Genomic DNA, 15,462 nt, shown 5'->3' with positions numbered 1-15,462 from the left:
TTTATTTCAAAGGTTTCATTCATAGAAAGCCACACATTAAAACAATAAACAGACTTTTTTTAACCATTTTTTTGACTATAAAAAGTTGAATTAATCCCATTTCTGTTTTGGTTTGATTGGATTTATTAAAATATAGACTCGTGTGATTTGGACTGTAAAGGTAATTATTTTTCTTGCATGTGGTGATTGTAGAAATTTGCTGTCGAAGGCTTTTATTTTTATATGTTCAAGTGTTTTTCATGTTTTGAAGAGGCCCAGCAGGAGACATCAGTTTGATGTCTCAGAACCCTTTCATGCACTTGAACAGTGAAGTTTAGTTTTAGTATATTAGGCTGTTGTCAGGGTGCCTTGGCAGACAGTTTTTCAAACATCTGCTACCCAAGATTAAAATTTAACTTGCAAAGTAGATAATGTTTACCTACTTGAAGAATTAAAAAAACAAAAAAAAAACAAGACTGGTTTTCAGATTTAAACATCAAACGCTGGCCTGTGTCAGGGTTAAAAAATAATTACTTCTCAGTTTGGAGCCTGGCTTAAGATGGCATTGTATTTGCTAAATGTCACTTGCAATTAAAGTTGATAATGTTACACAGAAAAGGTCACATAGCAACCTGCGCGGTGGCGACGGACTTTCAGGCTGATTCACAGTCCGTGTTTGACGACGCCACGCTCCCAGTCACACTCCCCACTGCCTGGCATGTTTTCCTGCCCATTGTGCCTTTAATTACACACATTACACTGATTAGATTTACATTTCAGTTTTTACGGTCGCCCTAATTGGCAAAGAAGATTGCAAATTACGCGAGGGGGCAGGCGTAGCGTTGGCGGCCGTCAGTCACCTTGAAATGGACAGACGATCGCGTGGTTGGTTTCTGTGTAGCCATTAATCTGCTAAATTTAAGATAAGGGTGAAGCAAGTGATCAAATTTAATGGTGCACCTATTTTCTCCAGCAGCAGCCTTTTCGACATGGCATTTTGTGACCTCTACTTGGATAAGGGAATCATTTGTGGTTAATTAGCCTCGTGGGGTTTGTGTCACTCATATCTTTCATGTGTAATTGTTCTGCTTTGTCTCGTGACCTCTCTCAGACCTCAGTACTACAAGGTGATCGAGGAATGCGTGTCTCAGGTGGTTCTGCACCGCAGTGGGACGGACCCTGACTTTGGCTACAGTAAACGATTGGATGTGGACTTCACTCAGCTTATCGGTAACTTTTCAACTGCTTCATACTGCAAATGTTGTTTATGTGCCACCTATTGTTGGCAAATGCTAATGCTAATATTTTTTGGTACTTGTGTTGTATTCTTACTTTTTGACAAGGTGCTATTACTATAGCAGTGTTTAACTATAGTGTTATTTTTACACATGTAAATGCAATAGGAAGTCTACATTTTGTACTTTCAATTAAAACATTTAGTTAAGTTTAACTTACTTAAATTCAGTCTACAAAAAATGAGAAAAAAAAAGGAAAACTAGCCTCTACAACCAATAGCACTTCATGTGTTTTTCTTCACAAACTCAAACGTTTGCAGTTTAAATTGAAAATTGTTTGAAGATCCAGCTTTCATGTGACTCACTGAACTAATAATTACCTGTATAACCAGAGAGCTGCTTCCTGTCTGTGTTGCATGGAGTCAACTGACCTCTGGCTCCTATAAATGGGCATTTCAGCCCAGGATGATCAAAATACTTTCCACAATCTCTCTGCATTCCTCCGTTTTGCCTCAGAAGCATCACTTTTATGTCCCTTGTCATGTTTCAAGTGGACCAAGGTCGGAAAATTCTGCTGGGCACTTCATCATACCCAAACTACTGGTGTTGCTTCTTCCTGGTCGGCCAAGTTTGTTTACTATGAACTCATGTTTAATCTCGACAGGTTTACAGAGACCTCCCATCTGACATCTCAGTGATGTCAGAGCACTAAGATGCCTTGTTCCTCTAAACAATGTGTCCATTGACCCATTTTGCTCAGATTCTGTTAGAGGAATGCTCTACAACCAGCATTTGCTGACTCCTTAAATAACATCTGTTCGTTCACAGCAGAATGGCCTTTACAGATTGAACTCCACACTGTTGAAGCACTTTCAATTCACAACAACATTCAGTTGATGTTGCAAATGTTAAACCGAGTCAGATATATAAAAATCCTGTTGATTTGTATTACTACACTACATCTAACTGCACGTAAAAACATAATTCAACCACAGACTGCACTTTATCTGGTTGGTGTTGTTGGACTAGTTATTTTTTTTAGCTTTTCAAAAATCAACAGCTTTACTAGCTAAACTCATTGGCTGGTGGGAAAAAAAATCCAAGATTTCCAGTCTATCAGCATGCACAAAATGAGAATAAATTTAACAGTAAAGTGTGTTTGATTTGGCCAAATGAATCATAAAATGGAGAAGCATTTGCTTTAATTCAGTTATTTGTGTTGGTGGAGTCAAGCAGACAATGTTAATTTGAGCTGCATTGCCAAAGGAGATTTTTTTTTTTTTTTTCCCGCTGAAAAATAAAAATAAATTGACTTTGTCTCTCACAGTCGTGTCGCTAGCTTGTGACTTGCCAACAAAGGGTCATTAAAAGTTTCTAAACTTATCCCTTGAGAACAGATGCTGCATGGAGCTTCCTCTCACACTTTGCTGAAGTTTAATAAAAAAACACATGGAGGGATGAAATGTGTCTTTTCTGCCCTTTTTAGACCTATTTTTAGTATTTTAGTTTCCTCTTTTAAAGCGAGTTGTCATCTTAAGCTGTAGTAATGATGGCAGGCTGCGGACAAAATGCCTTGATCCACTCACATTAAAACTTGAGGCATTTTATTTAAAATGCATTTTTTCAGATCCAAACGGTTCTTGTAGGTCATGAATCATGTGCACTTCCTCTCATTTCTCCACCAAACAGGCTCTCTCTGTCGCTTCAACACAAAAATATTCCAACCCCTTGAACATTTTTCTCAATTTGCTGCATCATAATACCAAAGTTAATTGTATGTTATTGGGATTTTACTTGATGCACCAATACAAAGTCATACATAACAGTGAATTGAAATGAGAAGGAAGTGTGTATTTTTATTTATCTAAATAGAAATTGGAAAATCGTGACAGTCATTTGTATTCAACCCTCTGCTGGTTGAGGCTTTCTGTCCCACTTTGCTGAAGCAAAATGAAACGCACAAGTGGGAAATGTGTTTTTCTACCATTTTGTAAGTCCTACTTCAGCATTCAGACTGAGCCAAATTGTTGTCGAACCCCCTTTTGCTGCAATTACAGCTGCAGGTCTGTTGGGGTACCTATCAGCTTTTCCACATGTAGAGATAGACAGGTTTGTTTTTTCTTTGCAAAATTCCTCCAGCTCAGGGTGATTGTATGGATGGCATCTTTCAACATCAGGTTTCATCTCTTACCTCAGACTTGGGCCTGGAGCTTCACTGAGCCATTCTAGCACTGATACACTGTTAGACTTTGATCTAGGCATGATGGTTCTGGCTGCTGCAAGGTGAAAGGTCTTTTCCAGCCTAAATATAGTTTGTTTTTTTACATATATATATAGCTTCATCTATGTTCACACCAACTCTGTTAGTTATGGTGCGAGCATGTTCTCCCACTGACGCTGTCTGGTGCGTTTCCTGGTCTTCATTCTGTTGGTTTGCTCACCAGTGTTCTCTGACAAGCCTTTAAAACCTTCACAGAAGAGCTGAACTTAGACTTACATTAAATCACTCTGGAAGGCTCCATTTACTGCTTTGTCGGCTTTTCAAAGCAATAGGTTGCCCCAGATTTTATTTATGGGTGTCGGAGTACAAGGGCTTGAATTAAAAAAAAAGCATACCATATTTTGCAGATTTTTTTGAGATGTAAATATAAGAGTCCATATATTTAGATTTGCAAGCATTTTGTATATAAAAAAACGACAAATCTATAAAGAAAATCTATAAAAGATAAAAAGTCACAGTTTACCTGTGCAGTTTCAGACTCTTTTTGGAGTCTTGTAGAGTGAAGCACATAATCGACATTAAACAAAATAAGTGGTTTACAAATCTACTGTACACCTATAGTTCTCATTGATTTTTCATTTGCTACTTTAAACCTTACCTGGCCTGTAATGATCATGTTTCTATTCCACGCAATGTTTTCTCATACAGATGATGCTTAATTTTCTTTTATAGAAATCTGATCAAATTGCCATGTTCAGTGTATTCTTAGGAACCTTCAATTGCTGTTTGAAATGATTCCTTTTGGAAATAATGAGGTGCTTGCTAGCTTTCCTAGACTACATTTTGGCACTCTAAATGAAAAAGGTTCCTAAGGAACGCTCACAGCCCAGATGAATGACCCAAATTGGATTTGGATATACTTTAAAAAGAAGACACCAGTTAACTTCGAAGCCTCACAATGAGTTAAAGATGCATGCTGCACCCTGAGATGCCTTTGAAGTATCTCACGCCCTTCTTGTCTTGCAGATCAGTGTGTGGATAAAGCCAAAGTTGAAGAGAGTGAACAGAAGGCTGTAGAGTACTCCAAAAAGGTGAGACATTAATCACTCAAATAACCCCCCCCTCCCCTCCCTTTTGGTTGGCCAGCTCCCATCAGCAAAGTTTTTTCTTCCCCAGAGCTCCCAGACAAGCTATTGATTTAGCATGCCCCAATCAATACCTGGCTGTGACGCTACATGATCCGTATCAGCATTACAAGAATCGATTGTGATGTTCTGATGTATACTTATTTGTGCACAAGGTTGGGGAGAGTTAAGTTATGTGGAAAAGCCTTGATGTGATTCCGTATTTAAGGCCAGACCTCACTTAAAGGTTTAAACAGATTCAGTTACCGGCGGTTCTGTGAAATAGTGTTTTAAAACCTCAGATTTCCTGTTTGTTTGTTTTTTTTTCTTTTGTCACACTGTGAATTGTCAGAATGTCACAGAAATATCAGGCAAAAATAATTAGCCCCTAAAGATGACTGCATGTCATCTGAACACAAATGGCATTGAATTTTAGTTGTCCTTTGACTAGGCCATTCTGAAACAGTCATTTGCTGTTGCTGGTGTAATTATCATTTTCTTGCTGCATTTCCTAAGTGGACTTTAGCTTAAGGTCACTAACTAATGGCTGGACATTCTCCCTGATCAGAATGAATGTTTCCATCTACTAAGGCCAGTCCAGAGGTACTCCCTTCCCTGCTTGATAAATGCTGGTAGTCTTGCAGTGCATGTAAGGGTCATAAGGTTCAACTTTTGTCTCCTCGGTTCACAAAATATTTAGCGGTCCATTGGTAAACATGGGGATCATAAAAAAATGTCTTTTGGTAAATCATTATTTTAGATCAGAGGTGTTTTTTCTTCTTTTATTGGCTGTGAAACTCTCAAATGGATGCATTGTTTGCCCAGTTTCTTTCTAATTATTGAGATATGAACTCAGTTAGTGAAATGATGCGAGACCTTCTGTGCTTTAGATGCTGGTCTGGGTTTTTCTGTGCCCTCCAGGACAAGCTTTCGTTTCAATCCTGGAGTCATTTTGGTAGGCGGATCACTGCAAGGCCGGTTTACTAGTTTTCAATAGTTAGTCACTGTGGTTCGCTGGAGGTCCCAAAGCCTAAGAAATGATTTCGTAACCTACTTTTGACTGATAGATGTCAATGAAATTGAACAAAGTTTTCCAAATATTTTTGGTTAATCAGTCATCTTGTAGTTCGTTGAGCTTGTTAATCAACTTGTTACTCAAAGCAAGGTTTCCCTTCACAAATTAAATAATCCCTTGGAAATATGTTTTTTTATACTCAGATTATTTTTGTTTGATGATTTTAAAGGTGTTGGTGTGACAGTAAATCATAAAAAAGAGAGAGAGAGAAATCTGCAATCGAACAAATACTTTTTCACTGCACTGTAGTAAGGCAAGAAACACAGTCTCAACTTCAATCTGACAACAGCAGGGGTCCTGAATGTTTTTTCTTAAGACTCGTGTCGCGGCGATCCACTCTGCTCCCTGCTGGGCTGGTGAAATCATTGTTGCGACATGCCTTGGTTTCTGCAAAGGTTAGAGCCATCAACATACGTGAAAACCAAGATCCAAACAAGAGACAAAGGGTGACAGGACTCCGGGGATGTAAGGGCTATGGATGGAAACGGGCCTCAGAGTGTGAAGTGGCGTGCTTTCTCTTCCCGTTGAAGCGCCCTCTGGTCGCTCTCCGGAGACAACCCCACGCTTTACCTTTTACCTCCCTCTACACGTGTTTGTTATCTGCACGCAGACATTCTTGTTTCTCTTCTCTTGCAGTTTGATGAGGAGTTCAGCGCACGGCAGGAGGCCCAGGCCGAGTCCCAAAAAAAGGAGGAGAAGATCAAGGAGCTGGAGTCAAAACTCCAAACTCTGGAGACGCAGGTAAATCTCACTACTCTAGAAAACGGTGCCCCCAAAAAGTTATTTTGATCAAGTTGAGATGAAAGATATTAAATACTTTTCAAACATTCACACAAATGAAAATGTGTCTGAAAAATCATAGCATCAAGGAGTAATGAGACCTTGAGAAACACTTTGATTGGGTCAGAAGGATACCTTTTCACCCCACTTAAAGATGTGAAGGTGCTGTAAGTGGGAGTTATCATCCATGCAAGACGGCTTGATTTAATAAAGGGTCAATCTTCTTCCTAAGTTGTAGCTCTTTGTAAGCGAGAATTGCTCTATTGAAGCTTTTCCTATGAAATTCTATCATCGCAGAGATGGATTGCGTTTCTTTTCCGTTTCTTCCCAGGCAAAGCCCCCCCGTTCTGAGTACAGAAAATGACTGCTATTTCCCCCTTAACCCAATTTGAAACCCTTTTTAGGACTGCCTTGGGATAAAAGGGCAGTTTGCCTCTCTTCTTTGAGAATTTAATCTCAACCAGCATGGAGGGATGGTATTGCTTCATTTGTTTCTTAGATTGCTTTTTATCTCAAATTTTCATTTATTGTTGCTAATAACGATTGAACAAGTGAGCCTTAGTTTCTACTTGAAGCAGTTTCTAAAACATTCATCCTTACTCTTCACAGTTCAGGGTTTTCTTTTAGCTGGTCTCTTGACTAGTCATGCAATCAGTGCTCTTCCTCAACTTAACCTTTTTCAAAATCTGCCTGTCAGCTCCAACTGCAGATGAATGTGTAATGTGAAAGGAAAAACCTGGAAAGTCAAACTTTACTTGGAAAGAATGATTCGTTTTAACAACTCTGGCAAACATCTGAGATGCACCAATCGCGACTTTGGATTTTGTGAAGTTTTGAGCGTTCAATATGGCTTCTAAATATTTCAGATTTCACTTTGAGAGCTATATTTAAGATGTAAGAGCAGCCCAAAATACTTCCTCTCATCTGTTTTTCATTTGGAGCAGAAGCAGCATCACAATATGCATCTGACGGCACATCAGATGCTGAAAATTGCTAACTTTGGCTCTTGTTCACTGCTGGTCACAGTAACCTGAGCACCTCATTTCTATGAAAACATGATTACGGTTGAGTTTTCCTCAGAAGTTTCCAAACATATTCAACTTGGGGGAGATAGTTGGATAAACCCCCAGAATATGCTGATGAGATTTTATGAGCCTCTCAGCTCGGGAACTCTTTAGCTACGTTCACACAGCAGATCATTTACGTGTGAGCAATTTACAACCACAAAGTGACCCCCATCTGCAGAGGAAGAACGTTGACGCCACACTAAACCTAAAAATTTACAGAAGTAAAGAAAAGGACAGAGCCATCTATTAATCAATTTTGAAGTTATTCAGCAGTGGAGGATTGTCACAAAATCACCACCACGAAGAGAGCTGTTTAAAACGTCAGTGGCTTTTTTTTTTTTTTTTTTGGAGCATTGAAAGCAACTTTTGTAGAGAAGGCTGTGATCTTGATGTGACGTGCTTCTCTGACAGACATCTTTCATAATTTCATAATCATAATTTTCAGCCATTGTTTACTGCGTCTGGCTTCTTCTGGGGCAGAATTATACAGCAGCGGCATGGCCATGCAGATTCTTTCAAAATTATCGCATACGTATCCAATTTAGTACCACATATGAAAGTGGCGAAATACAAATTTTTTTTTGAAAGGATTGGAGTTGGGCCATTTGGACTGCTGTGAAAACGTTGGACATGGCCCGGGTTTGGGCAAAAAAAAAAAAAAAAATCAGACTTGGGTGTTATTTGCCTGCTATGTGAACATAGCCTTAGGGATCCACCAGAATGAGCTTATAAATTTTGCTAGAGGGAGGGATGTCTAGGAGTGATTTGATTTCAGATGAGCAGAAGACCAAGGATAACTAAAACTTTTATTCAACTTCATCTTGACCCTTCACCCGAGGAAGATGCACGCATATAAAATTACAGGGATTTATTGGTGTTTGTTGGGGGCCTGTAATAATCATCCAGCTGATTTTGGGCATCAGAGACACTTGAGGTGCTACAGAAAGCACTGAACATCAGCCTCTTTCTCATAGACAGACATATTTCTGCTTCAGGGTGTGTTTTGGAACCCACTCCACGTTTGACACGCTGCTTTAGAGAAGTTATTACCCATCAGAGCGCCGAACCTTCAGATCAGCGTGAGGACACGCATTCAGTTTGTCCATCAAAGCCTCTGTGGGATCGCTGGTGTTTTTTTTTTTTTTTTTTTTTTTGCTGAATATGAATGTCGTTCGAGATAACCCCAACCTTTCATCTGTCTCCTCGACAGAATTCCTGTCAGACGTTAAAACACTTGCATGTCTGAGTTGCCTCTCTTCACCTTGTTTGTGAACCAACAAGTTTAATGAGAGTCTGTCTCCAGAACTTTGGCATTGTAACAAGCAGCATGTTTGATGTGTCTGTTTGATTATCTCCCAGTTGAGTTGAGTGGAGTAAACATCAACAAAGGACATCGAAATCACAAGAAAATAGAACTCATCCACCACTCCCCGAACCTTTCGCTTGCAACCATTCAAGGCAGGAGGGGAAAGCTATTCACTGAATCGGCTCTGGAGGTGATGAATAATGCAGCACTGCAGTGGTTCGTTGGAACACACTGCGCCATCCCATTAATAGGTTTTAACAACCTGGCCAGCTTGTAGCTGACCCAGCATGGCCCCCAGAGGAGCTGGAGGTGTAGTAGACCTTTCTCGCTGTCTTTTTACGCCAGACTGCCGTCTAACCTGATGCATTACGAAGTTTGACTTAACTGACAAAGGTAGCAGAGCTCACGAGGAAGAGGTTGCTCTGTGAGCTTCGTTGTTGTTGTTGTTGGGATGGCTGTAAAGTTGGTGTATGTCAGAAAAGGATATATTCCATACAGATGTGACGATAAATGTCAAGTGTTTATAATATTTTTTGACTGATTGTGGCTTACAGCCAATAAAAAGTCCCAAAATTAGTCAGCTCATTTAGGAACATAATTTGTTGTATTTTAGATGAATCTGCTGACCTACACAACCACAGGGGAAGACTGATGAGTCAACAGTTAAGCAGCAGGCAGATTCCACAAAAGCTTCTCGCTGAAAAAGTTTAGTGGAAGGAAAAACGTAGTTAAAGACGGTCCACAAGCAACAGGGGAAATTACAGCCTTGCGACAAACGCCAACAAAGGGGAGGCATTATGAATAATTGACTTTTTTAATCTATCATCTTACAATGCTATCCCGTCATTGAAAACATACCTGGAGTTTTGCTTTGACTCTTCCGTGCAAGTTTGAGAAAACCTTGAATCTTCCATGGCAGCCAGGGTGCGTAAAACACTTGCTTCCACACAGCGTCGCCTCTTTCCAGACAACTCCTTCTTCAAGCTGCAATCTCCAGCTGAACCGTTGCTTCAGAGAGCACGCCTTCCTCCTAAATCCCCCCAGTCAGCTCCTCCAGACTAGCAGCAGCAGCAATTACCAAACACCCGATGGCTCTGCTGGGCCTGAAATTCAAATTACTTCTCAATCCAATTCTCCTAAGAACAGTTGTAAACAGCAAAATGAGAAGCATTGTTGTGATGATGAGTTGGAGCTTCTTAAAGAGACAGCGGCCCAATATCAAAGCATCAAATTGTAATGTCGAATTCTTTCAAGGTATGTTTGATATATACAGAATTTGTATTATTGAAGTTAAGATAGTTACTTGATTCAGATATAAAGTGGCTTTATGTGCCGTTAAAATATTCAACCCTTTTAAAGGGGTTTTTGGTCTGCAGCTGTAGTCGGTGCTTCCTGAGCCACTGGGCACCGACTTCTCCGTTAGTTACGTCTTTTAGATTTCTTGTCCTAAGCCAGTTCTGGCGCGAACTCATCAGAAACGTCGTACCTGGGCTCAGTGATCAGAATCAGAAGATCCAGAGTTTTTCCAGGCTCTTTTTGGAAATCAGAATCAAAATCAGAACTTAAATGAAGAGCAAAAAGTCACAGAACCTTTCATTTTACTAGTTGTGCAGGGTTTTTCAAGTTTTAGGAGAAACTGAAATTGAAGTTTCACTTTTTGAATTAAAAAACGGAAGTTAACTTTTCAGGTATATTCTGTTTTACCGATGTTGACTCAACTAAATTTGGTTCAGAAATCAGGATGTCCTTGCTAAGCATCATATTGTTCTTTTTCTACCTGAGTCTTATTTTATTGAACCTCCTGAATTGTAAAATACAAATTTTTAGCTTTCAATGTTGCACGTTAATTTTTAAAGATTTTTATAAAATAAAAAGATCCTTTTAAGCCACACAGCTGAAAGTTTCCATCTCTTTTTATTCAAGTGTGCACATCAAATATTTATGTTTCTACAGTCCATAGCGAGAGCTTTTGTAAGATCGGCTGCACGGAAAATATTTTAGTCTCTGCAGAAAATGTTCCCATTCTCTTACTTTTGGCAAGGTTGCAGAGAGTGAATTATCAAAGCACAATGGGTACATTTCTAAAACAAAGACGGCACAGTGAAATCAATGCCCATCACACATCTGAGGGTGTGGAGTTGAAATGTATTTTCATGATGCCAGGAGCTGGGGAAAAAAAAAATGGAAATGGAAGAAGGTTTTTGAAGGAGCACCAACTGTCAGCCGTGTTCCTTTTATACAGTCGTTGCTCTCCACCGATGTTCCTTTGAAGATGGGTTACATCTTGTTTTAGGTGTAAAAGTACATCACATTCTGCCTTTTGCACAAGAATGCCTCATTCCGATATAATGGGAATAGAGCCTGTTACTAACATTGTCATTAACTGTGTAAGCAACTCCCTGCCCCTCCTCTCTCTGTCCTCTAAACTTCTCTCGTCTTTATCGTGTTTGGTGTGAATCTTTTTTACCTGTTGAAGTTCCCTAGTGTTCAGTTCATTGTCTATCTAACCCACCCTCCATTTGTGCTTTTCTGTTGCCCTGTCTGCTGTGTGCTGTTTCATGCCTGATCTTGTGGTGTGCATCTCTGGTGTGTGTGTGTGTTTTCTGCACAGTTAACTATAGAAAATGACAGGCTCAAAGAGGCTCAGAGACTCATCAGGGAATCTGAAGCCAAGGTGGGTGTCTTTGTTGCATGTTTGGCCCTTGACACATAAATCCTACATTTAATCACCTTCCAATCCAAGTATCCAGTAAAGGAATGAAGGATCGCGGTGCTTTAAATTGTCAAATTGATTATGAGATTGATCTTTAGTCCTTTTTGCATGCTTGCTCTGCGCCCTCAGGCCCCGTTCAGGCCTGGTATTAACATGCATCCTGCCTAAATTGGATAAAAGCAGACCTTGCAAGCCCCGGCCATTCACAGCTGGGATCAAAATCTGTGCTGAGCGATAATTCTCAGTAATCCGCATTACAGGCAAGTCGCGAAAGTCAGTGAACTGTCAGCTAAACACAAAAAAGCAGATGTTATTCAGACATTAACATTTCTAAGATGCGACACAGCTGCATTTTTGCTTCGTTGTTTTGGCTACCAGCTCTATTTTTATTAAGTAGCTTAACAGATATGATATGGGTTAAGTAAATGAGAATAAATGCAGTAAATTTTGACTTCACGTACCATCAGTTCTGAGACAGTAAAGATTTTAATCCCTAAGGGCTCCACAGCAATAAAACACAATCAGCTTGTATACACACCTTTACTGTGAAGAAAAACCTGTGTAAAAGTGAGTCGGCACTGGAAACGTAGCTGAAGATCGGTTATATGATTGCTATGAGTGCAGCTATAGATCCAGGTCACCAAAAACATACGGGATATTTGAATCACTTAAGATGCATGTTACTGCCAGATGTCAACGGACCCCCAAGGTACTTTGTAATAAAACACCGGTTTCATTAAAATAACGGTGAAGGTAAGTAAGTGTTTCTTATTGGAATACTACATTTATTTCTTTATTAGTTGCACATAGAAATGACTCCTCCGGAAATCACTAATCTGCAAGATAACGTTTCAGTAAACAAATTAGCACATATTAGATCTCTCTGTATTTTCAAGACATTTGATCAATCTAAAGATGAGTTAAACACTGTTTGCAATCAGAGTCGACTGTTTGTCCTTAATCTTCATACTTAAACACTTGAGGCAAACATTTAATCACATGCCGCGTCCACTGAACCTGGAAACAAACATTTACTTAACATGTTTTTAAGAGTGGGTGTTCTGAACAGATATACAAACCGTTGGGAAGGTCAAAAGAGGAAATATTTGAACTTTTTTCCCTACAAATTGCCCAATGCAGATTCATTCTATTGAAAATGTAGAAACTAAAACTGAGGAAAATAGCCAATTATTCAGTATTTTTTTCCTTAATCTAGTATTGCAGCTGATGGATCAGAGGAAGATGGAGATGGAGGCCCCTCACTATGAAAACAAATCTGCTCTAATTCAGCAGCTAATTTGAATCCATTCTCTCCTATTAGCCTTTTAAGATTGACAGACGTGTAATCACTGCGTGTTTTTTTTTTTTTTTTTTTTTTAAGGCGAAGGGCTCTGAGCAATCTGAGCGAGGGGCTCCTTGAAGAACGCCTTTTTTAATTTTTGCCTCTAATAAGAAATCAGTCAGTGCCATTATGTAATGAAACGCCATGTACCGTCTTTAAATATGAAACCAATTACATTTTTACGCACACAATCAAGTGAGTGGGGGAAATGTACATTGTGGTGGAATTGGTTTTTGGAAATGAGAAGTGGAAATGCTTTTCGGTTAGAGGAGACATCTAATCAGCGCCTAACTGGAGCAACAGTGTCTGTAATTTTGGAATTGGCATAAATTTTATTTCTATAAACATTTCTTTTCTTTTGGCCATGCAGTGGACTTTCACCGGCTTCTTGGTAATTTGAAATGTTTGATAGTCCTGACATGTCTCGCGTCATAATTACATCCCTGTTGACTGTTTAATAGTGCACTATTGTAAGCATTCATAATGAGCAACATTCTTATCTATTGTAAATTAAAGTGGTTTACATTTTTCTGTGTTATTTCACATTTTGCGCAACGTTTAAATAATTCCAAAGAGAAGTAATGAAATGCTCTAAGGTCACAAGTTGCCAGAATATAGCTGAGGTTTAAACCACCAAATAAACTTTTGTAAATGTGTTGGCATAGTGGTCAACATATAACATAATGCAGAGAGTTTTGGTTGGAAATTACATTTTCTGAATACAGTTGAGATCAGAGTCTATTGCCAAGTAAATGTTGAGGAACTGTTTGTTTTTGTACGTAACGGTAAATACGATAATTAAAAGATATGGAACCGATATTTGAACTGTATGAACTCATGTCAACACATGTTCACAATGTGCTGAAAGTCCAATATGTACAAACACTTACACTTCCGACTACCAGGAAAAAAACTTTCTTTATCCTATAGTTTTACCTCCAATTTGAGACAGCATAAATATGACGCTTAAGTCTTTAAGTATATGATTAATTATCCTGTAGAAAGCTCAAATGTTCCTGCCTCATAAACTACATCCCTAGACAAGATCATAACGGATCTTTGTGCTGCATTAAAAAGAGGATTGGGAAAGCTTTTTCTGTTTTACTCGCTGCCTCATTTTATTGACATTCGACAGAGTTTTTCATCTCGAAAGATGCACAGAAAAGTCACTCGGGGGACAAATTCCTAAACTTATAGATTAAAATGTTCACGTATTGCACAGAAAAAGGGAGGGAAGCTCCTCAGTTGTAATTTACAAGCGTCCAGTGAAAGGCGCTAAAGCCCGATTTTGGCCTGATTTTGTGATTTACAGAAATGAAATGCAGAGATGAACTGTTAGAAAACTTTTGACGCCATTCAGGTTTTTCTTCTCCATTTGCTATTATGACTTTTCCTCATCAAATCAGGTTCAGGTTTAAATCAGGTGAAAAGAGCCTCCCTCAGGATGGATTCCACCACAGACTTCTCTGTTTGGTTTTTGCAGATTGCTGCAGGCCCAGCTGCGCCTGGAGCGCCACCTCCTCCACCGCTGCCTGGAGGCGCAGCGCCTCCACCTCCTCCTCCTCCTCCACCCCCGCCTGGTGGCTGTCCACCCCCTCCGCCTCCGCCGCCTCCTCTGCCTGGCCACGCGTCTGTCCCCCCTCCACCTCCTCCACCCCCAGGGGGAGGACCTCCACCACCCCCACCGCCCCCAGGTTGTGGGGTCCCGCCTCCTCCTCCGTTTGGGGGCTTTGGTGGTCCTCCTCCTCCCCCCGGGTTACCCGTTGTCAAGCTGCCTTATGGACTGGAGCCAAAGAAGACTTACAAGCCTGAAACTGTGATGAAGAGGGTCAACTGGTCCAAGGTATGGTAATCTGTGCATTGATCTCATGCAGACCTGTGTTCTGATTTAAGGCTGTAATGCAAATCTTACTTCTCCCCTTGCAGAGGAAATCTGTGCAATCTGCACACAGACCGTCAATTTGCACCTTTTTTTAGTAACTTTTTTGATCTTTTAGGCCTCCACAGTATAACGTTAAGTCTAAACCAGAAGGAGATTTACCCAAATGCAGCTTTAGTCTTTTCAAACTGCCGTTCTACCACATGCCACACTCTTCCTCTCACAACACCTATTTCAAAGGATTTGATGGTAAACCATTTTTATTGCTCAGATGCCATTGGATTTGCACCATCTTAGCATATTTTGGAGAAAGAATGTGTTGTGTAATGTTCCGTCACATTTAAAAACAATTTCAACGATGCATTCTCTTCCACCTGGGTTGTATTTTATGAATGTTTTATCCATCGTCTCAGTAAATTTTAGAGTCGATTTGATGGTTTTTCACACCACTTGTGCATCCTGGTGCTTCTGCCTTTGGTTACACACTGCAAACAAAATGCCATGTTTGTTCTTCTGCAGTCATGCTCATAGTGCAAATTATGTTTGGTGGTTTTAGTGGATTCAGGTCGTCTTTTATGTATTTTAATGTGTTTTTGTAGACTCACTGCGTATCTTATGCATATTTATTCAGAAAAATGATCCAGGTTTAGAGGAAAGCCATTCTCATTTGTTTTGTAGTCCTGATGGATAAAACTCTTCTCTGATTTTACATCATATCGCAAACTAATTAAACTTTAAATG

The 15,462-nt window shown here is 39.7% G+C and overlaps 1 protein-coding gene across 6 annotated transcripts in view; it reads left to right on the top strand.

The window, feature by feature from the left end:
- Nucleotides 1–15,462, top strand: part of diaph2 (diaphanous-related formin 2) — a 440,846-nt gene that overhangs the window by 156,233 nt on the left and 269,151 nt on the right. For all 6 annotated transcript variants that reach the window (XM_088009428.1, XM_088009427.1, XM_088009429.1 and 3 more), the window contains 4 exons: nucleotides 1,091–1,209; nucleotides 4,462–4,526; nucleotides 6,271–6,375; nucleotides 14,326–14,685. In XM_088009428.1, the coding sequence (XP_087865554.1) occupies nucleotides 1,091–1,209; nucleotides 4,462–4,526; nucleotides 6,271–6,375; nucleotides 14,326–14,685 (649 nt within the window). The remainder of the gene's footprint in view (nucleotides 1–1,090; nucleotides 1,210–4,461; nucleotides 4,527–6,270; nucleotides 6,376–14,325; nucleotides 14,686–15,462) is intronic.

Source organism: Poecilia mexicana, unplaced genomic scaffold (assembly GCF_051168715.1).
Source record: "Poecilia mexicana isolate PSO_F unplaced genomic scaffold, ASM5116871v1 scaffold_10, whole genome shotgun sequence".
In the NCBI taxonomy this organism is placed as follows: domain Eukaryota; kingdom Metazoa; phylum Chordata; class Actinopteri; order Cyprinodontiformes; family Poeciliidae; genus Poecilia; species Poecilia mexicana.
This window is presented reverse-complemented; position numbering and strand designations above follow the sequence as displayed.